The sequence below is a fragment of the Salvelinus sp. IW2-2015 genome, linkage group LG35, assembly GCF_002910315.2.
Source record: "Salvelinus sp. IW2-2015 linkage group LG35, ASM291031v2, whole genome shotgun sequence".
In the NCBI taxonomy this organism is placed as follows: Eukaryota; Metazoa; Chordata; class Actinopteri; order Salmoniformes; family Salmonidae; genus Salvelinus; species Salvelinus sp. IW2-2015.
The window spans coordinates 8,836,371-8,861,900 of NC_036874.1; the positions used below are offsets into that span (position 1 = coordinate 8,836,371).

The window sequence follows — 25,530 nt, forward strand, 5'->3', positions numbered from 1 at the left end:
TCAGAAATTCTCACTCAGTAAGTCAAGGCTGGCAGGTCACTTCATAATATTCCAACTGAACCAGATCTACATGAAAAGCAGGGCCTTTTTTCATGGACTGAGAGGCACATTGATAAAATGCTTTGTTAGGACTTTTTTTATCCTCCCTCAGCACCCCCAGGGCCAGACTACTGCATCTGGGGTCAAGGGGGCCACGGGGCACTGACATCTGCCAAAATGTGCATTTCAACACATTTTGCCATAGTGCAAAGGAGAAAAAAATGCTGTTTCCTAATGCTATTCTACACTGTCATAATTATTATTACTTTTTTAAAGTGAATTCCCTGCAATTCTACACTTTTTGCCACGGGGCAGAGAAGAAGAAAAAAGGTGCTGCCATGAGGCTGAGAACATTTTGCAGTTTTAAAGCCAAATTCCTAAAATTCTACACATTTTTGCTATCATTACTTCGCCTTAAGATGCTTTAGGGAAACCGGGCCCTGGACTGTTCATTTCCCCACCACCAGAAAGTGGGCCAGCCCTGTGCTGTGCCAACCATCTTCTGTTGGGGTGGCGCTGACCCCGCTGCCAGGGGATTGGTCTCGCTCTGCCATGCCATGCAGAATGGTGGGCATTTGGCCCAGGCATCCAGGGTAGTGAGGGGCACGAGACCTCACAATAGAAGAGAGCAGGATAGATGGCACCAGGGTCCTACTCACAGGACCGAGATTGATGGATGAGCCAGGCTGCACTGAACGGGTTCAGAATGAGAAGTTTGAGAGGAATGTGGAGCAGAACTACCATATTTCAATAGGTAAGGGTGTTTTGAAACTTTGGAACAAACCTATAAATTGAAAAACATTTAATGTGTTCCAAACAGCAAGCGGTACCAGAGCGGTAAGGCTAGGTCCAAAAGGCTTCTCAACAGCTTCTACCCCCAAACTATATGTCGTCTGAACAGCTAATCAAATGGCTACCCAGACTATTTGATACACACTATTTCATTTTAATGTTGGTCAGTCGTCATCTCTGGATTAGTTCTTCAACTTACTGAAACAATGGCTATTATTGTCATAAGGGTGCAGCCATGAGTATGTTCAGTTCAAATAGGTTGCTTTCCCAATTCAGAGAGTCCTGTGCCTTGTCATGAATTGTGTAAAGCTTTGAAAAAGTTGCCACTAAATGGTTTCTGCAAGAGAGTGAAAACAAGAAAATACATTTTAAAATGAGTTCATTTTATTGTTCAATGCGTGGCCACACACATATACAGAGTTCCTTTGCACTGTGCATGATGGGACAGTTAGTGATGATGGTAGATGGGATATATCAGGAGTTCACAAGGGTCAAAACACAAACACCTTTTACCGCCATATTGGGATAGCCGCAGGCCACGCTCTCCTGACCCACCCAAGTCTACCTCTTCCTAAAACGGCACCATGACACAAAAGTCAGGACTATTTCTTTGAGAACAGAAGGATTATCAGACTGGTTTAGGGAAACGATACAAGACAACCTCATCCCTCCCCCTGCACTTCATTCCTGTGTGTATTCAGCACAGCTTACAAAAACGCAAAATAAAGTATATTTGGGTACAAAAATAAAATCCAAATTAAAACAATATAGCAGGGCATAACCCGTCATTATTCCTCCTCATCATACACAGATAACACAATACATTAGTAACTGGACACAAAAAGTACACCGCAAAAAAACTGATAGGAAAGAAAACAATCCTGGAGAAGTGTACGTCCATTGACCTGAACCCTATGAGCTACGAGACTCCGATGTGTCGATAGCCTCAACGCTTGGCACGCTAGAGATGTGTTCTCTCTCTATGAGATTTACCCGACACCCCCCTGCCTTAGCAGACCAGACCCAACCAGCCATAGGGCTGACATAGTCCAACCTTCACAACACAGAGGGAAAGGAGGAAATGGGAAACACTGCTCTATACATCTAAACCAATGGATTTAACTGAGCGTGAATGTGTATGTGTGGTTCTCTCTCGACACGTAATGTACTCGTTTCTATCATAAACAGTATATGCCTGGTTATGATGTGAACCAGGGGCACTAAGTGCGTAGCATCCCCACTTAATTCTCACCAACCTCTGGGATGGCTTCTTATGTTTGGGGGTCATCTGCTGTTTCTTATTGCCCCCTTAGCCCATGTGTCTCGCTTTTTCTTTCCTTCAACTGCTTTACTTTTCCACCCTCTCTCTCTCACCCCCCCCCCCCCTTACTTCCTTTCCTAGAGTTGATTTTCCTTGGAGACGCAGATACAGACAGAGCAACAGAGTGGGAGAGAGAGAGGGAGTGAGTGTGTGATCAGCTGTCCGCCATGCCGACCTCGCCCCCTCAACGCTCTCAGCCAATCTCCTTCCACTGACGGTAGAACTCCACAATGTTCTTCAGCTCCATGCCTGCTGTCGCCACTGCCTGGATGGCCGACTGTTACCAAGGAGACACAAACAATGGAGGGTAAGACATCAACTCTTCTAACACCAATGAACATACAATGTAAGGTAAAATATCACGGAAGGATGAATGGGGGAGGTCGAACATGCCAAACTTCTCTTAGAAAGAACTCTGGTTCTCTACAAAGATCTACACTATGGTAAAATGGCAGTAGGTTATAACAGGGAAATATTAATAGCAACACTGTACAACCCAAGGGATACACAGTAGTCAGACCAGCTGTCCATACCAACAGCGGTTGCTGGAGAGCCTAAAGAACTGAGTGAGTGATTGTATTCGTGATGTGTATACCTTCATGGGCGCAGAGCGGGTACACAGCTCCTCCACTGAGTGACCGGTGAGAATAGTGACCATGCCAGCTGTGTCTTCGTCTCCGTTGCTCTGGGAGACGGTCAGCTGACGACAGCTGTCCACAGTCTTGTATAGGTGCCTAGAAATCAGGACACATAAGGAAACAGTTAACACTGGGAAGGTGTTTTACAGCTTTCATAAATCTTTTACCACTTTTGAAGCATTTGTATAAGAATGCTAAGTATTGAGAGGTGGCCATATGAAGAGACTGCAGAAAGACTAATGGAGGCTCACCAGGCTTCAATGTCCTGGCGTTTCAGTTTATCCCTCTCAAAACTCCGCCCTGACTCCTTCTGGCAACGTATGTACCTGAGGTAGAGGGGGACGGAAGAGGGGTTTACAACATCAAGTGTCTTCGCCCATATGGGTCGTAGCCTATTCTTAGTTTACTGGATCACGGATTAAGAGTGGGTTATGTTTAGAAACATTGTTTTGTTAAGATCTGAAGAAGTAAGGACAATATGGGCCCCAACAGCCAGCTCATTTGAAAATTGGTTACGTGAGAGATACATTGATATAAAAGGACCTGTATAACATTGGCTCTAGAGTTTCAAACCGGATAAAGGCTAAGCACATTGAAAATCGCCCTCTATCTTTTCATTCAGAGAACTGTCGACTCTACATATCCCTTTTAATGTGCTGGGTTGGCAGATTGTGGTTGTCATATCTTAAATGTGGCCCACTATATTACCATACGTCACACTTGAGGGTTGAGACAGACATATACCTGTTGCCTTTACGGAACTCAGACTCCAGGAAGCGGATACCGTCCCTCGCTCCGGCATTCTCCTTCTTCAGGTGGTCAAGGCCATCAATCACTGAGGCAGATAAGTCAACCATCATGTTTTAACTTTGGTATCTATTCATTTCATGCTCTAACTAGAAAGACAAACTCGGCTTCAGTCGTCCCCTCGGGAACTTACAAAACATAGCCAGCAAATAGCCAATGTCGAAACAATATAGCAGGGCTATTCAACTGGCTGCCAGCAGGACAGATCCGGCCCGTTTATCAATTTAGAATGGCCTTCTGATCAATTCAGATTTTTTAAATAATGTTTTTATCCTGCAAAAAAATCTGATGTTTAGAGCCAAAATGAGCTCTTGTTCAATATTCTCCAATGGGAGAATCTGTTTCCCTGTAGTCCCACCCACTAAGTGCTGTCAAAGAATATCACCCAACATACCAGTTAGCCAATCAGAGCTCGCCTATCAGCTCTTCCCAGCAGATGAGATCACTACACTGCCTGATACACCAGAGCATGCTTTTCACTTAACTCAGCAGTGAGTTAACACCACAGACATCAACTTTATCCAATCAACATCGCTTGTTTCGTGGTCTGCTGAGCATCATGATCTACTTTTACATAATGATGCTCGGTGGCTAAGCACGGGTAATAATGCTCTCAAAAGAGCACCCTGTGTTAGCTTAGGGAGGAGATAGTTGCTTTTCTCCGTGATTGACGCCACAAGAAAGCCAACACATATCTAGTGAAAATGCTTGATGAACAGTCCGTATCAGATGTTTGTTTTTCATCTTCAATCAATTGAATGGATTTAATTTGGGAGTGCAGGGGAGGGATAAAACAGTTGACATCATTAAAAATGTCATTTTTTTAAAAATACATTTTGTTATTTTCTCCTCTGATTTGATTTCCCTACACTGCGCAACTATATAGCCAGCAGCATACCACCCTGCATACCACTGTTGGCTTGCTTCTGAAGCTAAGCAGGGTCGGTCCTGGTCAGTCCCTGGATGGGAGACCAGATGCTGCTGGAAGTGGTGTTGGAGGGCCAGTAGGAGGCACTCTTTCCTCTGGTCTAAAAAAAAATATCCCAATGCCCCAGGGCAGTGATTGGGGACACTGCCCTGTGTAGGGTGCCGTCTTTCGAATGGGACGTTAAACGGGTGTCCTGACTCTCTGAGGTCATTAAAGATCCCATGGCACTTATCGTAAGAGTAGGGGTGTTAACCCCGGTGTCCTGGCTAAATTCCCAATCTGGGCCCTCAAACCATCGATGGTCACCTAATAATCCCCAGTTTATAATTGGGCTCATTCATTCCCCCCTCTCTCCCCTGTAACTATTCCCCAGGTCGTTGCTGCAAATGAGAATGTGTTCTCAGTCAACTTACCTGGTAAAAATAAATAAATAAATATTCAGTCATCAGTACAGATCACTCCGTGATGGACGAGTTTTAGATAAACTGAAAGCTAACTTTGCAACAAGATTTGAGGAGTTTAAGTCCCCACAGAGGTGGTGCCAGTTTGTTATAGGGACCCGTTCTCTACTGATGTGGGGGGAAAGAGACCTCCCCCGCAAAAAAAGTTTGTCGACAGATATGACATGCATAAAAAGGTTTCCAAGTAAAAAAAAAAAAAAAAAACAGAAAGAAAAAGAACGAAATGACAAAGAAATAGAAAATAGAACAGAATATGATGCTAGTCAACTGAGATATGCCATGCATAAAATGTCTCCTATGAGTAAACAAAATCAAAAGATGAAGTTATGTCTGTAAAACGGACAGGAAAGGAGAAATGAACGTGATGCAGGTCAACTGTTTATAAGTACAAATGTGTTCCATTATTTAAACAATTTCATCCACTGAATTAGGCTTATCTTAAAACCTTTTCTCAATAGGGGTGCTGTTTACACTTTGTAGATTTTCGTTCCCAAATTAAACTGCCTCGTACTCAATTCTTTCTCGTACAATATGCATATTATTATTACTATTGGATAGAAAACACTCTAGTTTCTAAAACCGTTTGAATTATTTCTCTGAGTGAAACAGAACTCCTTCTGCAGCCCACTTCCTGACAGGAAGTGAGATTTCTGAAATCGAGGTCTCTGTTCTATGGCCGGTTTATAAATTCCAATGTAAGCTATGGGGCTACATGCACTGCAGCCGCCTTCCCCTAGATGTCAGTAAGCGGTGGACTTTGAATGGAGTGGATTGCATCATCTGGGGCACTATAAATCGTCTTGGACGGAAGGACCGACCTTTTCGACGGGCGCCTGACGCAGGGGGGACACCAGCATGGCGTCTTGAAAAGCTTTCGGTTTAGCAGTTCTATATCTCCGGCTCTGATTTAATTAGTTTTGTCTTAAAAACTTCATAAGGTAGTTAATTTAAACCGACTTATAGCAGTTTATGCGATTTTCTGGAGTTTCTTTGTCAGGCGTTATCGCGAGTTGGGCACCTCTCCGGTACATCGCGTTAGCAGCTAATTTCTACAGGAGTAGAGGACATCTTTCAAACAAAAGACGATTGTTCTGGACAAAGGACCACTTGCCCAAGATTCTGATGGAAGATCTTCCAAAAGTAAGTGCATTTATGATGTTAATTTGTATTTCTGTTGGAAACATGTAAAATTATTAGTCCGCCATTAATTTCGGCATGGTCTCGCTGTAACGCACGCTGTATGTCGAAGTAACGTTAATTTTAAAAATCTAACACAGCGGTTGCATTAAGAACTAATGTGTCTTTCATTTGCTGTCCAACCTGTATTTTTTTGTCAAGTTTACGATTAGTTATCGATTAGATTAGGTGCCTCTCCAAGATGGCGCGGGACAGATTGCTTGAAGTTTGACTACTAATCACATTGTATAACCACGATTTGTGCGCTAAATATGCATATTTCGAACAAACCCTATATGCATTGTGTAATATGTTACAGGACTGTCATCTGAAGAAGTTTATGAAGGTTAGTCAAAAATTATATATCTTTTGCTGGCTTGTTACGATCGCTAACCTTTGCTGCTGGTAAACGGCTTGTGTTTCTGGCATTGTGGTAAGCTAATATAATGCTATATTGTGTTTTCGCTGTAAAACACTTTAAAAAATCTGAAATATTGGCTGGATTCACAAGATGTTGGTCTTTCATTTGCTGTACGCTGTGTATTTTTTCAGAAATGTTTTATGATGAGTATTTCGGTATTTGACGTTGGTCTCTGTAATATTCTGCTGCTTCGGCACTATTTCAGATTGCAGCTGCAATGTAGAACTGTGATTTATACCTGAAATATGCACATTTTTCGAACAAAACATATGCTATACAATAAATATGTTATCAGACTGTCATCTGATGAATGTTTCTTGGTTTAGTGGCTATATATATATCTTTTATTCCGGTCGAAAATTGTGATAGCTACCTATGCAGGAAAAAAATGGTGGGAAAAAAAGTTGTGTCTTTTGCTATCGTGGTTAGCTAATAGATTTACATATTGTGTCTTCCCTGTAAAACATTTTAAAAATCAGAAATGATGGCTGGATTCACAAGATGTGTATCTTTCATCTGGTGTCTTGGACTTGTGATTTAATGATATTTAGATGCTAGTATTTACTTGTGACGCTATGCTAGTCAGCTGTTTTACTGATGGGGGTGCTCCCGGATCCGGGATGGTGTGCAATTAGAAGTTAAAGCACATAAAATTTACTTTTCGCGACACTTAATTTTAATAAATGTGCTTTATAAGAGTAATCCCATGTAAAAAATGTCTGGCCCCCCTGCAAATAACCTTTTTCAAATCTGGACCCCATATAGTTCAATAACCCTGCAATATAGAAATCATTTTTATCTCCATGTAATTCTGGAGAGAAACCTCTAAATAATAACTGCACTCAAACAAACAGACTTATCCACAGCCATGCAGTCCAACACTGGGTTTATTCACCCAGGCAGGGCATGGGGCTGTGCTCACCTGTGCGGGGGATGATGATGATGAAGCAGCCACTGCCAGCCAGATGTCTGAGGAGGTTGAGGTGCTGACACAGGGCGGCAGAGTCGGGTACCAGGTACGGAGACATGGACGACTGGGTCTTGGGCTGCTGCAAGCTGCCCTCTAGCTGAGACACCTCCAACTGCAGGGCAGACACATGACAAACTGCTTATCTTGATGAGATGTTGAAGGGGATAATACAGTGCCCTCTGTAATTATTGGGACAGTGAAGCATTTCATCTTCTTTTGCCTCTATACCCCAAACATTTTGATTTTAAATCAAATCTATGAACTTTTTACTACTATAATACACAAGTGAATTTGTCCCAAACTTTTGGGGGGACCATGTGCAAAAAGTGCTGTAATTTCTAAAATGGTTCACCCGATATGGATGAAAATACCCTAAAATTAAAGTTGACAGTCTGCACTTTAACCTCAGTCATTGTTTGATTTCAAACTCTTTGAGTATAGAGCCAAAATAAAAAATGTTTCACCGTCACAATAATTACGGAGGGCACTGTACATGTACATTCAACATTAAGTAATATACTTCAATGGCATCACCCTAACTATCATCGGCTGAAATCTAATGAATTTCACTTCAAGGTTTTGGGTGCGAAAGTAAATTAAGACATATACACTTAGTATACCAAACATTAGGAAAACCTTCCTAATATTGAGTTGCACCCCCTCTTTTGCCCTCAGAACAGCCTCAATTCGTCAGGGCGTGGACTCTACAAGGTGTCAAAAGCGTTCCATAGAGATACTGGCCCATGTTGACTCCAATGCTTCCCGCAGTTGTGTCAAGTTGGCTGGATGTCCTTTGGCTGGTGGACCATTGTTGATACACACAGGAAACTGCTGAGTGAAAATCTGTGTTGCAGTTCTTGACATAAACCGGTGCGCCTGCCACTTACCATACCCCGTTCAAAGGCACTTAAATATTTGTCTTGCCCATTCACCCTCTGTATGGCACACATACACAATCCATGTCTCAATTGTCTTAAGGCTTAAAAATCCTTCTTTAACCTGTCTCCTCCCCTTCATCTACACTGATTGAAGTGGATTTAACAAGTGACATCAATAAAGGATCATAGCCTTCACCAGGTCAGTCTACAGTACGCCATGGAAATGGAATGTTCCTAATGTGTTGTACACTCAGTATAGTGTCAGATAGCTAGATTGACAGTGTTTGATTTATGATAGAATGGAATGTTCCAGAAGACAGACCTGTAGGCGGAGCTGAGCCATGTCTCTCATCAGGCGGTTTCGTCGAGCCTCCTCCTCTGCCTGGACACACAAACACACACAGTGTTGAAATAGATAATTCTTTGCAGTTATTTGAGCTTCACAAGTGAAACAAAAACTGAAACTAGAGTGACTGCTGCTGCTTTGGTCTCATTGGTTCATTCAACTGCCGCTCACCATGCGGAACTGGGCCTTGGCCTGCTGCACCAGGTTGTCCTGCTCTGATTGGCTGATGCTGGTGAAGATGCCCGCCTCCGGGTTGAAGTGCAGCACGTTGCATTGGAGACTGGTGAGGAAGTGGCCAAAGCTGCGGATGCAGCACACGCGCACCACACACTGAGACGGGGAGAGAAAGAAAGCGAGAGAGCGAGTGAAATAGTCAAATAGAGAGAGGGAAGAAAAACAGTGAGGGTGTGAGAGAGGGTGTCTAAGGGACGCTAGGTGTGTGTACCTCCTGTACGGGGCTGAGGGAAGGTCTGGGGCGGGTGTAGTCGAGGTGGCGGTGGGCCAGGTTGAGGGCAGGTAGGTGTCGCAGGGCCAGGTCCTCAGGCAGCAGCAGGGACTGGACCAGGCTGGGCTGCTCACACTCACTCAGCAGCTCCGTCACCTCAGTGTTCAGACCCAGCTCTAAAATACACACAAAGAGAAAGCAAGACAGAGAGAGCGAGATTACGACGTGACTTCTAGTCACGTGCTCTACAACAGGGCTCTACAGAATGAGACACACATTTGGAATTTCATCTATGAGAACATGGGTTAAAATAACCAAAGGAGAGGAAAAGAGAACAGATGGAATGATAAATATAATGTGAGAGGGGGGGGGGGTTTGGCCAACTCAAGCCTCCACATCGGGCTCCCGAGTGGCACAGCGGTAAGACACTGCATCTCAGTGCTAGAGGCGTCACTACAGACCCTGGTTCAATTACAGGCTGTATCACAACCGGCCGTGATTGGGAGTCCCATAGAGCGGCGCACAATTGGCCAAGCGTCATCCGGTGTTAGGGTTTGGCAGTCATTGTAAATAAGAATATGTTCTTAACCGACTTGCCTAGTTAAATAAAGGTTAAAGAATTTTTTACAAATGTAAACGCAGATTAAAAACCCATAAAAAGGACAGGTGATTTTAGTAACTCGCCTGCTTCCAGCATCTTGCTCCCATCAGGCAGCAGGTTGAGTAGCACAGACAGTCTGTTCCATAGGCTCTGAGAACTCTACAGACAGAGTAACGGAATTACATTGAGCAGAAGCCGGACAGTGAAACAAACACCAACAATGATGAAGACTATAAACCCTTGCCCCGAGTCAGCTGATACAAAGACTAACTTGTATTTTACCAAGTTGATGCAAATTAGATTTGTCAATGCATACTGTTTGTAAGTACTTCTAGGTTAGTGAAAAATCCATCCCCTTTACCTGTGCACACATGAGGATAATGTCAGTGTTGGTTCTCAGCCAATCCACAAACACCTTGACCACCTGGATGAGCCCCTGATTGGTCAGAATCTCCAGTCTCTCCGACAGGGTCTTCTCGCTATGTACTGATTGGTTGCTGTGCACGCTACACTCTGAATCGGAATCCACCTCTACAGGGAATGGACAAATAAAGAAATTAACATGTGTTTAATCTACACCCTAGTTTTCTTAGGGGGTACCTCAGAAGTACAGTTAGAAAAGGGCATATTTTAGCGATGTGCTGTTACTTAATGGAGTCATTGGGAAAGACTAAAAAGAGACTAGAAGTACATAATTATATTGGTATATTAAAGTTAAATCTTTAAAAACTCATCATATCCTGCACTATACAAAAACCACATAGTAATCAACACTGCATCAATGTGTGTGGGCAGGTTACTGACCATTGTCGTTGGTTCCGTTGGCAGTGCCGGGGCCAGCGTCGCAGGGTGAGTCCCCCGGGGGAGGAGGGGTCTCCTGGGAGGGGGTGGTGGAGGAGGCGTCTGGGTCGGTGGGGTTGGGTGTGGAGTTGGTGGCGGAGCTGTGGGGCCTCAGCAGCACGTTGCTGAAGGTGGGCGCCAGGCGGAAGCAGCGCTTGGCCTGGAACAGCTGGGATGACATGGCCTGGAGGTTACTACTGATACTGGGGTCGCTGGGCAGGAGGGGGCCGTTGGTGGCCAGAGGGGTGTCCCCGTCTCCGTCCTCCCTGGGATCGGCTTGCTCCTCCTCATCATCGTCTTCAGGCTGCACTTCCCCCCGAGGAGGTGTGTCCAAGTTCTCCGGGGTTTCCGAGTCCTCTATATCCTCCAGGTCGGAGCGGGACTCCTGACTGTTCATGTCCGAGTCAGTCTCCACATCGAAGGCTGTGCTCCCCTCCTCGTCTTCCTCCGAGGCGCTCTCCCAGGTCCCCTCTGTCGGGTTCTCCCTCCCGCTCTTGCTCTCCTTTCCCAGCGTGGAGGGGGTGAGTGAGGGTCCCGAGGGTCCTGAGGCTCCGTCCCCGGAGTCGGCGCAGCCCCTCTGTTCTTCTTCCTCCTCTTCGTCGCTCTCGAAGCCCTCGCTCAGGTCGCTCTCGTCTTCTTTGCGGGTGGCGCAGCGGCGGCGGCGCATCATGGAGAGTCGGGCGTACTTCTTCTTTTGCTTCTGTTTCTCCTCCTCTGCCTTCCGCTCACCGACGCCTGCTTTCTGGGCCACGGTGCTCCGGTGGCCCCCCTCGTCCTCCTCATGGTCTAGGGAGCCGTTCTGCAGGGGCCTCTCTTCCGAAGTCAATGGGTCAGACGGGTCTCTCAACTCAGAATCGTCTAGGAGCAAACAAATGTCATTATTATTCCATTCGTTTTTCAGAGAATTAACTGAGAACATGAATAGTGTCTAGGCATCATGAGGTCAGCTGGGAGTAGTTTTCTCACCTGTGTTGTCGGTCTGCAGTGGGGGCACCTGGCTCTCCCCCTCCTCCAGCTCAGCCTGCAGGCGGATGTTGACATGGTTCACCAGGTGGGAGAATAGGGCCAGCGTGAAGGCTATTGACGCACTGTACTGCTTTGACCCTACACAAACAAGTCAACATGTCAACTTTGCAATACAACAAAACAGCATATCACCTTATTTCTCCCTTGCAGTATGTCACCATCCTCGCATGCCTACTGACAACATCCTTTGAGCGTAAAGTTTGAAAAGCGATTTGCGAAATAATATATGACATCTATATTCTTATTGACCTCCCCGCTTCAGGCTGTGCACCACCATGAGGCAGGTGATCACCATCTTGAAGACGAGGGCGTCGGGGAGCAGGGTGCAGGGCGAGTCGTGCTCCTCATGCTCCTCCTCGCTGGGGGAAGTGGCCTCGTGGCCGTGTGGCGGCGAGGGCAGGTAGAACAGCACCAGGTTAAAATCCTCCAGCACCGACTGACACAGAGAGGTCAACTCTGTCTCCAGCAGACTACTCACAGGGAGGAGGAGAGAAATGGTAAGACATTACAAACACGGTACCCAACAGACAATAGAAAGCCCTTTGAAACTGAGTAAAGCGGGTTATAAAAATTCTATCAATTGTTATTATCATCAGATAGCTGTGTCATATATGGACAAAATGTTGAGGTTCCTATTGAGATAAATGACTAGGGCCTAAATGGAGAAAAGTGAAAGTCCTAACCTGTTCTTGGGCTGCAGTAGACTCTGCAGATACATGAAGCTCACTAGAAGTTGCTTGATGTCCTTGGATCTGGAGAGAAAAGAGTTGAAGAAACAGTAAGGATCTCAGAGGACTATCTCAATTCAAGTTCAATGCCGACTTAGTGATTTGTCATTTCAGGGCTGTGGTCTGAGGAAACCACTGACCTTTGCCGTGAGGGAGACAGCTTCTTCATCTCCTGTTTCTTCACCTGGTGGTACATCTTAGCTGCTTTATCAAACAGACGTTTCAAATTCCCATAGGCCCCTTCGAAGGGAGTCTCCGACTGTATACTGTTCAAACACAGGAATATAGAGGAGAAAACCATGATCAGTACTTGGTGGTAGGGGTGTGACGATACCAATATCGCAATATTTTTTTCCATGGCAATGAAAACACGAAGCAGACGCAAATCTTTGGTCCTTTAAAAACCTGCTGTATGTAATATATTGTGTGCTATAGCTTGGAAAATAATTGTGACTGGATGACAACAATGTTTCTTTCCAACATCAGGGCTGTTTTCCTAAAGAAGTTCAAATCCGCTTCGTGTTTGGTATCCTTATCACTACTAACAAGTATTGCAATACTGGTATCGTCCCGGTACCACTTGGTTGTGAGTCTTTTTTTAACGTGTTCTGGCTCTGAAGTTGGCAGCCTTCTCCTAACAGACTGGTTTCAGAACCTCTTCCATTTCAAAACATGTCTCCTATTTAGAGCCTACTGAATGTGATCCAAATATGAATTGTTGCAATGAAGATATTTCTCCCCAGCAGTGTGACTACATTGCCCCACTGAGGTAGAGAACAATAGCACAGCTACAGCATAGTCTACAGACCAGACATAGATAGACTGGATGTGCTGCAGTAAATCTAGACGTGTTGAAGTCTCTTCTCACCAGCGTAGGTAGTAATAGGTGGCCTCCACGTTGTAGAATTTACTCCCCGCCAGTGTACCTAACTGATTGAAAGGCATTCCTGAAAACAAAACATCAAACACTTGTCAGTATCATGGCACACTAAAGACGTCGCTTTCCTTTAGCAGCGGCCATTTAATATTGACTTTCAGTTCGACTGATGAAGCCCTCTCAAAAAGACAGAACGTTTCAAATGTGGATCAGTGATTTATTGAGACTGAATGCCCTCTCCTGGCCCTCTCACTATGTGGGCAATATAACAAGAGTGATTCATTTGTAGATGGTGGTGTGAGTAAACCGGTTAGTTTAAAAAACGGGGGTTAATGTGCTGTGAAAGGGAGGGCCGGTAACACATTGTTTACTCACCTACGTGTGGAGTGACAGACAGGGCCTGGTGGTAGAACCGCTCTGCCAGCTGCTCAGCCTCCACCCCAGCCAATTCGTTCTGGTAACGGGCTACAGAAAACATTCAAACAACCTCCCGTAAACCTCTACTGTACATTCAAATAAACGTGACCTTGGATTTGGGGAATGATATTTCATGGTCATAGAAATAAGGTTGTCTCAAATCTCTTTGGTGAGAAAGATGAAGTTTGTATTACCTAGATCTCCCAGGTACACCAGGCAGCGATGGCAGGCCATTTGGGCCCACTCCATCTCCTTAGGGGTGGCTGATACCGGCTTCTTCCGACCTACAAAAACAAATACAATCATTTATACACTGTGTCAATCACAGATACCGCTAACCTGAGTGTGTGTGTGTGTGTGTGTCTCACCGATGAGGGGGTCGGTGACATGGGTCCAGTCGATGCAGTCCTGCATTTCCAGCTGGTAGTGGGACTGGATGTAGAGCAGCAGGTGCTGGAAGAAGCCCACGCCGGCTATCAGGTGAGTCCTGTAGGCGCATTCCAGGGCACTGCGACTGTGGATGTGCTGCAGAAGACATGGAGATATAAGACGAGGCCAGGTAATAAGAAGAGATTAGAAATAAAAGGGTTGTGTGTAGGGCATGAGGAAAGAAAGTGGGCATGTCTGAAAGCTCAGCAGTCACTGTATCAATCAAATGTATTTATAAAGCCCTTCTTATATCAGCTGATGTCACAAAGTGCTGTACAGAAACCCAGCCTAAAACCACAAACAGCAAGTAATTCAGGTGTAGAAGCACTATTGGCCACAGTCATAAAATTTCCCCAATAACTTAGGGTGTTTTCCCACATGGTCCCTTTTAGCAAATTTTTGTGAACTCTTTTTTTGTGCCGTGTTAACACTACAAAAGGAACTCAGACCCCTCAAAAGAGCCCCCGAAGAAAACTGAGACCGTCTGCAGAGGTGGTCTGAATTCGGTTCACTTGAATTCCGTGCTCCGGTTCCATTTTTTAGGGCAATGCTCCCCAGGTTCGCTTGTGATTACACACACTACTGCAACACTGCCATAACCCCTCACATTGGTGCCACAAGTGAGAAGATTATGTGCATGTTCGCGGGAAGAAAACTATGCCGTTTTTGGATATTGATTAGCAATTGTCAAGAACGTACAGACATTCCAAAATGTGTGGGGTTTTTAGTTCAGATTATTTGTTTGCCATATGTGATCTATAAGAGTTGCATACACTGTTTATTTGATTGTGGGGTTTGAATTGTGAGAAGACAACATATTTGGTGAGAATCACAACATAAGGTCCAAATCTATTCTAGCTCTTAAAGGGGCGGCAGCCTACATTGGGTGTACAATTTTCAATTACAGCATTATTTAATCTGCAGTTATTCATTCATATATATATATATATTTTAAATTAAACAACTAGGCAAGTCAGTTAAGAACCAAATTCTTATTTACAATGAGAGCCTACCAAAAGGCCTCCTACGTGGACAGGGACTGGCATTAAAAATATAGGACAACACACACATCACAACAGACACCACAACACTACATAAAGAGAGACCTAAGACAACCACATAGCATGGTAGCAACACATGACAACACAGTATGGTAGCAACACCACTTGACAACAACATGGTAGCAAGAACACGGCAGCAGCACAACATGGTAGCAGCACAAAACAACAGCACAGAGGCAAGAAGGTAGAGACAACCATACATCCCTCAAAGCAGCCACAACTGTAAGTAAGAGTGTCCATGATTGAGTCTTTGAATGAAGAGATGGAGATAAAATTATCTAGTTTGAGTGTTTTTTGCAGCTCGTTCCAGTCGCTAGCTGCAGCGAACTGAAAAGAGGAGCGACCCAGGGATGTGTGCACTTTGGGGACCTTTAACAGAATGTGACTGGCAGAACGGGTGTTGTATGTGGAGGACTGCAGTAGATATCTCAGATAGGGGGGAGTGAGGGTTTTATAAATAAGCATCAACCAGTGGGTCTTGTGACAGGTATACAGAGATGACCAGTTTACAGAGGAGTATAGAGCACAGTGATATGTCCTATAAGGAGCATTGGTGGCAAATCTGATTGAGGAATGGAAATGGCTTGTCCCAGAGTGCATTGAGTGAATGTTGGAAAAAATATCTTGATTCCTTTCTAAATATAGCAATCTGAATGCAAAGAGGACTTGGACCACAACATGGATAAAGTGAACTGGCAAAAGAGTTGAGTCCTCATTCAAAGGCAAGGGAAGTGTGAATACAAAGAGAACATAGTTCTATAGCTTCTTTTTTACCACAAAGTTTACTTTAAAGAGGACGGGGAATGGTTATTTTAATGAGGACTAGATGGGAAAACACCCTTAAACGCTGTACCTTCTTGTTGGTCTTGATGACCTGGATGACCTCGTAGTAGACCTTCCTCCACAGAAGCTCCTCAGCCTTGCGACCATAGTCCACAGGGTGGAGAAACATCAGCTTCACACACAGCTCCCTCAACCTGGGCACAGAAGACAGATGAGGTCGGGGTTAGTGCTTTGCCTTTTGCCTTAGTGTTTAGGGCAAAGGTTGGAGTAGAGTAAAATGCTTACTTGTTGCGAAGGCTGATGTTTTCAGGCTTGAAGACCTCCCTGTACGATGACTTGCTGCCAATGATGACATCCAGCTTGTGTACCGACTCAACCACTGCCCTGAGCACGCAAGATACAGTTATTATGGCATGTGAATCACTGGTAATGGCCATTGGAGGAATGAGCAAACTCATTCTTATCAATGTAGGGAGCTAATGTTAGCTAGCTAGCTATAACTGGAAAATATCAAATGTTATGTCTCACACTGAAATAATGGTTGACATTACAGCTACCTAACTAGGTAGGTAAATCTAAAGAGGCTTGTGAAATATGGTGTTTCTCCCTAACTAGGCCTAGTTATGCATGTTAAAAGTAGCCAGTCGACATTATTAATATGGTGATGTTCTGCAAGACGCTTCTAGTTATCTCAGCTGTTAAATAACTAACTAGCTATTTAGCTGGCTAGCAAACAAGGTAGGCCTATCAGGTAGCTAGTAGTGACAATACTGACAGCTGAAGTTATCACAACTAGTTAACCAACTAACGTTATTGGCATAGGTATAAACTAGCTAGTTAATAGCACAGTACGGTTAACTTGTTACTGTACTGTTAATGTTCAGTTGTTTAGAAGCTAACGTTAGTCAGCTATCCGCTCCATAAGTTCCCACTGGGTTACATCTGGCTATTTAAAACCCATATTATCGAAAATGTCCGACTACTTCGTAAAAATGTCATTGTCCTTCGACGAAGGACAGTTAACTAGCTAACGTTAGCTGATGCAAGTCACAGACACACAGGTGACTGGATAGTTAGCTAACTAGCAAGTTGAATAGATGTCTAGCTAGTTAGCAAACTAGCTAAGGTTAGCTATCCATTTATTTTACTACTGTTAGCTAATGTAATGTTTCCCAGCAAAAGGCATTTAACTCACCTGTATAGCCGCTTGATGAGGAGGACTTTTGCCTCTGGCTCGCTATCCTGCCCAGGTCCACTCATGTTAGTATATGGTGCCAAGAGTCACACGCTCCAGTCCAACAGTCTGTGTTCCCACCCTCGTCAAACCCACTCTTGTCAGGGTTGCTCAGTGCTTGCCTCACCGGCAGTGACAACTGTGTTGACTAGCTAGCTAGCAGCTCTCTCCTCTCCCGCTAGCCACCTATGTCGCTTTCGTATCTTATGTCGATTGGCAATCCCCCCCACACTGCCCATCCGTTCGGAAACCGTTTAGGAGAGGGAATACCACAGTATTTTGGTTAATTCCCGGTCAGCTATCACACCCCGATGGGTTCCTTGTGTTATTCCCCGTTTCAGACATTGCTTCGAGTAAGTGGGCGGCCATTAAACAGCGACCGCCTGAATAGCGCGAGACTTCTCATGAAATGTTCGCGCGGGACCGTCACTAGTTACCACAGCCACAAAGTCATGAACTCCGCCATTTCTGCAATTTCTCTTAATTAAAATATGACTTAACCCTAACCTTTACCACACTGCTAACCGTATGCATAACCCCAACCTTAAATTAAGACCAAAAAGCAACAAAAATATATATATATTTGTAGCTGTAGAATCTAGTGGACACCTAGCTAGATTGCCAGACAGCAAGTCATTATGATTAATTTGTTTGTGTAGGTTTGTGATCCCTGGCAATGTAAAACGTTTGTATATATATATTTGTGATTAGGGCTGCATGGCACAATAACCGGGTAACCAATGGTTATTGATGAAGACTGTCATGAAAATGAAATAAGAGGCATAACCAATTTACATTAGGCATTTAGCAGACACTCTTATCCAGAGCGACTTACAGTTAGTGCATTCATCGTACCCCTTTCCTGCAGTCAAATGACCTAGTGGCCTCAAGGATGGAATGTTATTCATATTTTTTTTCATTTTTTTTCATWWAAAAAAAAATGAAAGTCTGGTGTTTCTATGTCAAACAATTTTGTTTTATTTCAGTCTTCTGTGATGTACAGTATATAAAGTGTAATTTTGGGATGCAAACTCAAAATTGAATAGATTTCAACTCTTTATCAGACATAGTATAGCTGTCTTATTTTTTAAGCCCATAACCATGTGTGTGAGGTGTATACTTTTGTTTCAAAGTAGATTTGTTTAAAACCAACGAGAAACACTGTGTGACCCTGATTACGCCCACTGTAGTAATAAGATAGCTAGGTTGGAAAACCACATATCACAGTCATAGTAGGTACATTTTTCCTCAATAAAGTACCTATCAGAAAAGTCAGAGTTAGTAAGAGGGAAAAGAGTTAAGTGTTTGTTCAAAAAAGGCTCTTTTTTTTTCTTCTTCTTTTTAGCTGATATAAAATATATGCACAAAAAGCTTATTTCTCTCAAATGTTGTGCACAAATTTGTTTACATCCCTGTTAGTGAGCATTTCTCCTTTGTTAAGATAATCCATCCACCTGACATGTGTGGCATATCATGAAGTTGACTAAACTGCTAAACTGAATAATCACTACACAGGTACAACTTGTGCCGGGGACAATAAAAGGCCACTTTGTGCAGTTTTGTCACACAACACAACATCACAGATGTCTCAAGTTTTGAGGGAGAAGCAATTGGCATGCTGACAACAGGAATGTCCATCAAAGCTGTTGTCAGAGAATTTAATGTTAATTTCTCTACCATAAGCTGCCTCCAATGTTGCCATTCATCCACCGCCATCACCTCATGTTTCAGCATGATAAAGCACAGCCACATGTCGCAAGGATCTGTACACACTTCCTGGTACCTGAAAATGGCCCAGTTCTTCCATGGCCTGCATACTCACTAGACATGTCCCCCATTGTGCATGTTCTGGATGCTCTGGATCGATGTGTTCCCGCCAATATCCAGCAACTTTGCACAGCCATTGACGTCACCGGTTTTCTAGCCGCCACCGATCTACGTTTCATTGTCGATTTGTTTTGTCTTTATTGTACACACCTGGTTTCCATTACATTATTATTTATTCCCTATTTAACCCTCTGGTTCCCACATGGTTTTGTGTGTGTTTGTTCTGTGTTTAGCAGTCGCTACTATTTTGTGAGCTGGATTGTTTTCCCTGCGTGGAATTTATTTTGTTGTCATCTTGAGTAAAAGTCCATTATTACTCACCCTCTGTGTCCTGCGCCTGACTCCGTCCCACCTGCTGCACATCGACCCTTTACAGTGCCAGAACAGAGAAGAGCTTGGGCTGGGCTGACCAGGAGCTGCCGTCCCATAGGGGTGATTTGGATGAATACTGAATATTCTGGGTTTATGTTTTCGATAAAAAAGAGGCTACAAGTAAACGTTTTTCGTTGGTTTTTGATTGCTAGACAAGGCGATCACCGAAAGATCACCTGATCCAGCATGAACGCCATCATCACATCTATTTCAACAGAGAAAGGTAAGTGCTGTTCATTGAGAGTTTGAATCGGCTGGAGCTTCTTGTTTTGTAGCTAAATGAGCTATCTGTTTCTCCGCTTAGATTTAAGTGTTAGGAATTAAATTAGGCCACTTTGCTGGTTGGCTATGCATTCGTTTTAAACTGGTCTGCAACACTAGATGCATAACTTTGGCATAAGTGTAGCATACTGTACACTTTAGCCTCTACGCTTCTGAGTGTGGACATCTCCACACTTGTTGTAGATTCCAGAAGACCTAACAGTCCTTTTACATAAGATTGTTGCATAAACTTAATTAGAATTTAGGCTACTCTACTAAAGTGTGTTCAGTTTGATTAAATGTTTGCTACGTTGCGTGACGGTTTGTACTAAATGATATGTTTCCCCAAAACGTTCAATGTTCTTGAACAGACTTTGAGGTACGTCGCAGACACTGATGCCTCAATCAAGCTAAACACTTTCTTGTCCGCTTCGAGGAAAACAACACAGAGCCACCGACGAGGACTGTGTGCTCCCGATCTCTGTGGCCAACATGAGTAAGACATTCAACGATGTCAACCCTGGCAGCCCAGATGTCATCCCAAGCCAAATCCTCAGAGCATGTGCAGACCAGCTGGCTGGAGTGTTTACTGACATATTAAATCGTTCCCTATCCCAGTCTGTTGTCCACACTTTCTTCAAGATATCCACCATTGTTCCTGTACCCAAGAAAGTGAAGGTAACCGAACTAAATGACTATCGCCCCATAGCACTCACTTCTTAGACACTGTCACTAGCCGGCTTCCACCAGGTACACTACCCTGCACCTTAAGAGACCGCTGCCTTATGTATATAGAATCATTGAACACTGGTCACTAATGTTTACATACTGTTTTACCCACTTTATATGTATATACTGTATTCTAGTCATGGCTCATCCTATATATGTACAGTGCGGTGAAAAAGTATTTGCCCCTTTCTAATTTTCTCTACTTTTGCATATTTTTGATATGGAATGTTATCAGATCTTCAACCAAAACCTGATAAAGTGAACCTGAGTGAACAAATAACACAACAATGACATACATATTTCATTTATTTCATAAACAAAGTTATGCAACACCCCATGTCCCTGTGTGGAAAAAGTAATTGCCCCCTTACACTCAATAACTGGTTGTGCCACCTTTAGCTGCAAAGACTGCAACCAAATACTTCCTGTAGTTGTTAATCAGTCTCTCACATCGCTGTGGAGGAATTTTGTCCCTCTCTTGCATGCAAAACTGCTTTAACTCAGCAACATTTGTGGGTTTTCAAGTATGAACTGCTCATTTCAAGTCCTGCCACAACATCTCAATTGGGATTAGGTCTGGACTTTGACTAGAACATTCCTAAACTTCAAATCTGTTGCTTTTTAGCCATTTCCATGTAGACTTGATTGTGTGTTTTGGATCATTGTCTTGCTGCATGACCCAGCTGCGCTTCAGCTTCAGCTCACAGACGGCTGGCCTGACATTCTCCTGTAGAATATACTGATACAGACCAGAATTCATGGTTCCTTCTATTAATGCAAGTCATCCAGGTCCTGAAGCAGCAAAGCATCCCCAAACCATCACACTACCAACCCCATGCTTGACCATTGGTATAAGGTTCTTACTGTGGAATGCAGTGTTTGGTTTTCGCCAGGCATAATGGGACCCAATTATATTTTTGAATCATCTGTCCATAGAACATTCTTCCAAGAGTCTTGATGATCATCAAGGTACTTCCATGTGTTTTTGGCAAACTTCAGTCAACTTTTTGGACGACATGGGTCGCATGATGCCTGGAGAAAATCAAACTGCATTCCAATACCTTGCAAAGAAGGGCACCTATTGATAGATGGGTAAAAAAAAAAGCAAGTGAGCAAGTTGAAGTTATTAATTCCATCTCGGATGGTGTATCAATACACCCAGTCACTATAAAGACTTTTAAACAGTTACAGAGTTGAATGGCTGTGATAGGAGAAAACTGAGGATGGATCATCAACATTGTAGTTACTCTACAATACTAACCTAATTGACAGAATGAAAATAAGGCAGCTTGTACAGAATAAAAATATTCCGAAACATGCATTCTGTTTGCAACAAGGCACTAAAGTAATACTGAATACAAAGTGTTTTGTTTGGGGCAAATCCAACACATTCAAGCATGGTGGTGGCTGCATCATGTTATGGGTATGCTTGTCATGGGAAAGGACTAGGGAGTTTTTTTAGGATAAAAAGAAACGGATTAGAATTAAGCACAAGCAAAATCCTAGAGGAAAACATTGTTCAGTCTGCTTTCCAACAGACACTGGGAGACAAATTCACCTTTCAGCAGGACAATAACCTAAAACACAAGGCCAAATATACACTGGAGCTGCTTACCAAGATGACATTGAATGTTCCTGAGTGGCCTAGTTACAATTTTAACTTAAATCAGCTTGAAAATCCATGGCAAGATTTGTAAATGGCTGTTTAGCAATGATCAACAACCAACTTGAAGAATTTTTTAAATAATAATGTGCAAATATTCTACAATCCAAGTGTGCAAAGCTCTTAGACTTACCCAGAAAGACTCACAGCTGTAATTGCTGCCAGAGGTGATTTTAACATGTATTGGCTCAGAAATGGCAATAACCTGCCCAGGGACTGCGGTTGAAAATTAGCCGGCTGGCTAAAACCGGCACTTTTACTGAAACGTTGATTAATGTGCACTGTCCCTGTAAAAATAAACTCAAAATAAACTCAACTCAAAATGTGAATACTTATGTAAATTAGATATTTCTGTATTTTATTTTCAATAAATGTGCAAACATTTCTGAAAACATGTTTTCACTTTGTCATTTTGGGTTTTGTGTTTATGGGTGAGAAAAAAAAAAGATTTAATCCAATTTCAATTCAGGCTGTAACAAAACAAAATGTGGAATAAGTCATAGGGTATGCATATTTTTTAAACAATTTTTATTTTACCATTATTTTGCCAGGTAAGTTGACTGAGAACACATTCTCATTTACAGCAACAACCTGGGGAATAGTTACAGGAGAGAGGAGGGGGGATGAATGAGACAATTGTAAAGTTTCTGAAGGCACTGTATAGTATATATACAAAGCTATGTACTTGCCTAATAAATGTTGATTTTATTTTATTTGCTCCATTTGGTGGGTGTGGCAGGGTGTGGCTTGAACAATGAGTGACGTATTTAAATAGCAGTGGCCATGCTGACAGCGTTCCCCAACCCCTTTTTTCAACTGGTCGCTCAGAACAGCACCTTTTTCGTTTTAATTGAACATTACACATCATTTTGTCATATGGACGCAGCCCTAGTGTCTGCTGAGTACTTCCTTATGCCATTGAAAATCTGAGACATTGGTCATGTCCGAATACCCATTCTTGCTAAATAGTAGGCATTTTGGGTATGGGAAATAGAAGGTTTTGTAGTAGGCCTATGTGATCATTTGTTTTGTATACTTTAAATGCCAGGATGTCATACTCCGGGGTTGTCCAAACTTGGTCCTCGTGGCCCCGATTTTTTTTTTTGCCCTGGCACTACACAGCTGACTCAAATAATCAACTAATCATCAAGCTTTGATTGTTTGAATCAACTGTGTAGTGTCAGGGCAAAAACCAAAACGTGCACCCCTTGGGGTCCCGAGGACAGAGTTGGGGAAACGCTGTCATATTCATTTTGGCTTTTCCTCTAGTTGAATTTTCTGCACACTATTGAGGAAGAGAATCGTCTTTCGAGACCCAAGTGTGTTTGATAACAGCTGATAATCAGATAGGCCTTTGATGATCCGCTGTACCAAAATTAACGAATGGCGGAACGCAATTGTGCAGTTCTAGGTCCCAAGAAACAAAGAGATCTTCTGTTGAATCTAAAAATTAATCTTGATGGTTGTAAAGTCGTCGAAAAATAAAACTGTGAAGGACCTCGGCGTTACTCTGGACCCTGATCTCTCTTTTGACGAACATATCAAGACTGTTTCAAGGACAGCTTTTTTCCATCTATGTAACATTGCAAAAATCAGAAACTTTCTGTCCAAAAATGTATCCATGCTTTTGTTACTTCTAGGTTAGACTACTGCAATGCTCTACTTTCCGMCTACCCGGATAAAGCACTAAATAAACTTCAGTTAGTGCTAAATACGGCTGCTAGAATCCTGACTAGAACCCCAAAATTTGATCATATTACTCCAGTGCTAGCCTCCCTACACTGGCTTCCTGTTAAGGCAAGGGCTGATTTCAAGGTGTTACTGCTAACCAACAAAGCATTACATGGGCTTGCTCCTACCTATCTTTCCGATTTGGTCCTGCCATACATACCTACACGTACGCTACGGTCACAAGACGCAGGCCTCCTAATTGTCCCTAGAATTTCTAAGCAAACAGCTGGAGGCAGGGCTTTCTCCTATAGAGCTCAATTTTTATGGAATGGTCTGCCTACCCATGTGAGAGACGCAGACTCAGTCTCAAACTTTAAGTCTTTACTGAAGACTCATCTCTTCAGTGGGTCATATGATTGAGTGTAGTCTGGCCCAAGAGTGTGAAGGTGAACGGAAAGGCTCTGGAGCAACAAACCGCCCTTGCTGTCTCTGCCTGGCCGGTTCCCCTCTCTCCACTGGGATTCTCTGCCTCTAACCCTATTACAGGGGCTGAGTCACTGGCTTACTGGTGCTCTTCCATGCCGTCCCTAGGAGGGGTGCATCACTTGAGTGGGTTGAGTTGCTGACGTGGTCTTCCTGTCTGGGTTGGCGCAACCCCTTGGGTTGTGCCGTGGCGGAGATCTTTGTGGGCTATACTCGGCCTTGTCTCAGGATGGTAAGTTGGTGGTTGAAGATATCCCTCTAGTGGTGTGGGGGCTGTGCTTTGGCGAAGTGGGTGGGGTTATATCCTTCCTGTTTGGCCCTGTCCGGGGGTATCATCAGATGGGGCCACAGTGTCTCCTGACCCCTCCTGTCTCAGCCTCCAGTATTTATACTGCATTAGTTTCAGGACCTGGGATGATGACTCCTTGCTGTCCCCAGTCCACCTGGCCGTGCTCCTGCTCCAGTTTCAACTGTTCTGCCTGCGGCTATGGAACCCTGACCTGTTCACCGGATGTGCTACCTGTCCCAGAGCTGCTGTTTTCAACTCTCTAGAGACCTCAGGAGCGGTAGAGATACTCTTAATGATCGGCTATGAAAAGCCAACTGACATTTACTCCTGAGGTGCTGACTTGCTGCACCCTCGACAACTACTGTGATTATTATTATTTGACCATGCTGGTCATTTATGAACATTTGAACATCTTGGCCATGTTCTGTTATAATCTCCACCCGGCACAGCCAGAAGAGGACTGGCCACCCCTCATAGCCTGGTTCCTCTCTAGGTTTCTTCCTAGGTTTTGGCCTTTCTAGGGAGTTTTTCCTAGCCACCGTGCTTCTACACCTGCATTGCTTGCTGTTTGGGGTTTTAGGCTGGGTTTCTGTACAGCACTTTGAGATATCAGCTGATGTAAGAAGGGCTATATAAATACATTTGAAGTAGTGCAGACGTGTTTTGTTTGTCCTCTCGTGTACTTTTGTATTTTTTGTCTCTTTGAAAATAAAATTGAAATATATACACAATCTCATTTCCATTTTAATTCAATTATACCTTCCGGTAACCTGCCTCACCCAATGTGATACGGAACCGCTATTATTTTTAATTTTTAGACCTTATAGCAAGAACCACCTAGCCATCAGAATCTAACCAGCTAATTAGCTACACGCTATTTAGTCATTGTTAGCCACTGCTAGCAGCCATTACCTTCTGCACAGATACCAGCCCTTTAAAAAAAAATTTGCCTGGATAATACTCGCCAGCCTACCAGTACCGGACTGTCTCTCCACTACAACGCCGGATTCCTGCCGT

The 25,530-nt window shown here is 43.6% G+C and overlaps 1 protein-coding gene and 1 long non-coding RNA gene across 2 annotated transcripts; one reads left to right on the top strand and one right to left on the bottom strand.

Annotated features, from left to right (window-relative positions):
- Positions 1-1,193: 1,193 nt before the first annotated feature.
- Positions 1,194-17,620, bottom strand: LOC111958905 (nonsense-mediated mRNA decay factor SMG5). The gene is made up of 22 exons (XM_023980235.2): positions 17,180-17,620; positions 16,270-16,368; positions 16,055-16,178; positions 14,080-14,236; positions 13,906-13,995; positions 13,670-13,759; positions 13,286-13,364; positions 12,558-12,683; positions 12,373-12,441; positions 11,939-12,159; positions 11,630-11,767; positions 10,628-11,521; positions 10,185-10,354; positions 9,907-9,982; positions 9,223-9,398; positions 8,949-9,107; positions 8,754-8,813; positions 7,506-7,665; positions 3,535-3,625; positions 3,042-3,116; positions 2,748-2,886; positions 1,194-2,429 (listed from the first exon to the last, which is right to left on the bottom strand). The coding sequence occupies exons 1-22, from the start codon at positions 17,242-17,244 to the stop codon at positions 2,346-2,348; spliced, it is 3,342 nt and encodes a 1,113-aa protein (XP_023836003.1). The 5' UTR covers positions 17,245-17,620; the 3' UTR covers positions 1,194-2,345.
- A 1,633-nt stretch (positions 17,621-19,253) lies between these two features.
- On the top strand, positions 19,254-20,383 carry LOC139023704 (uncharacterized). Its single transcript, XR_011474838.1, has 3 exons — positions 19,254-19,477; positions 19,570-19,640; positions 20,050-20,383. It is a non-coding gene; the product is annotated as an uncharacterized lncRNA (long non-coding RNA).
- The last annotated feature ends 5,147 nt before the right edge of the window (positions 20,384-25,530 follow it).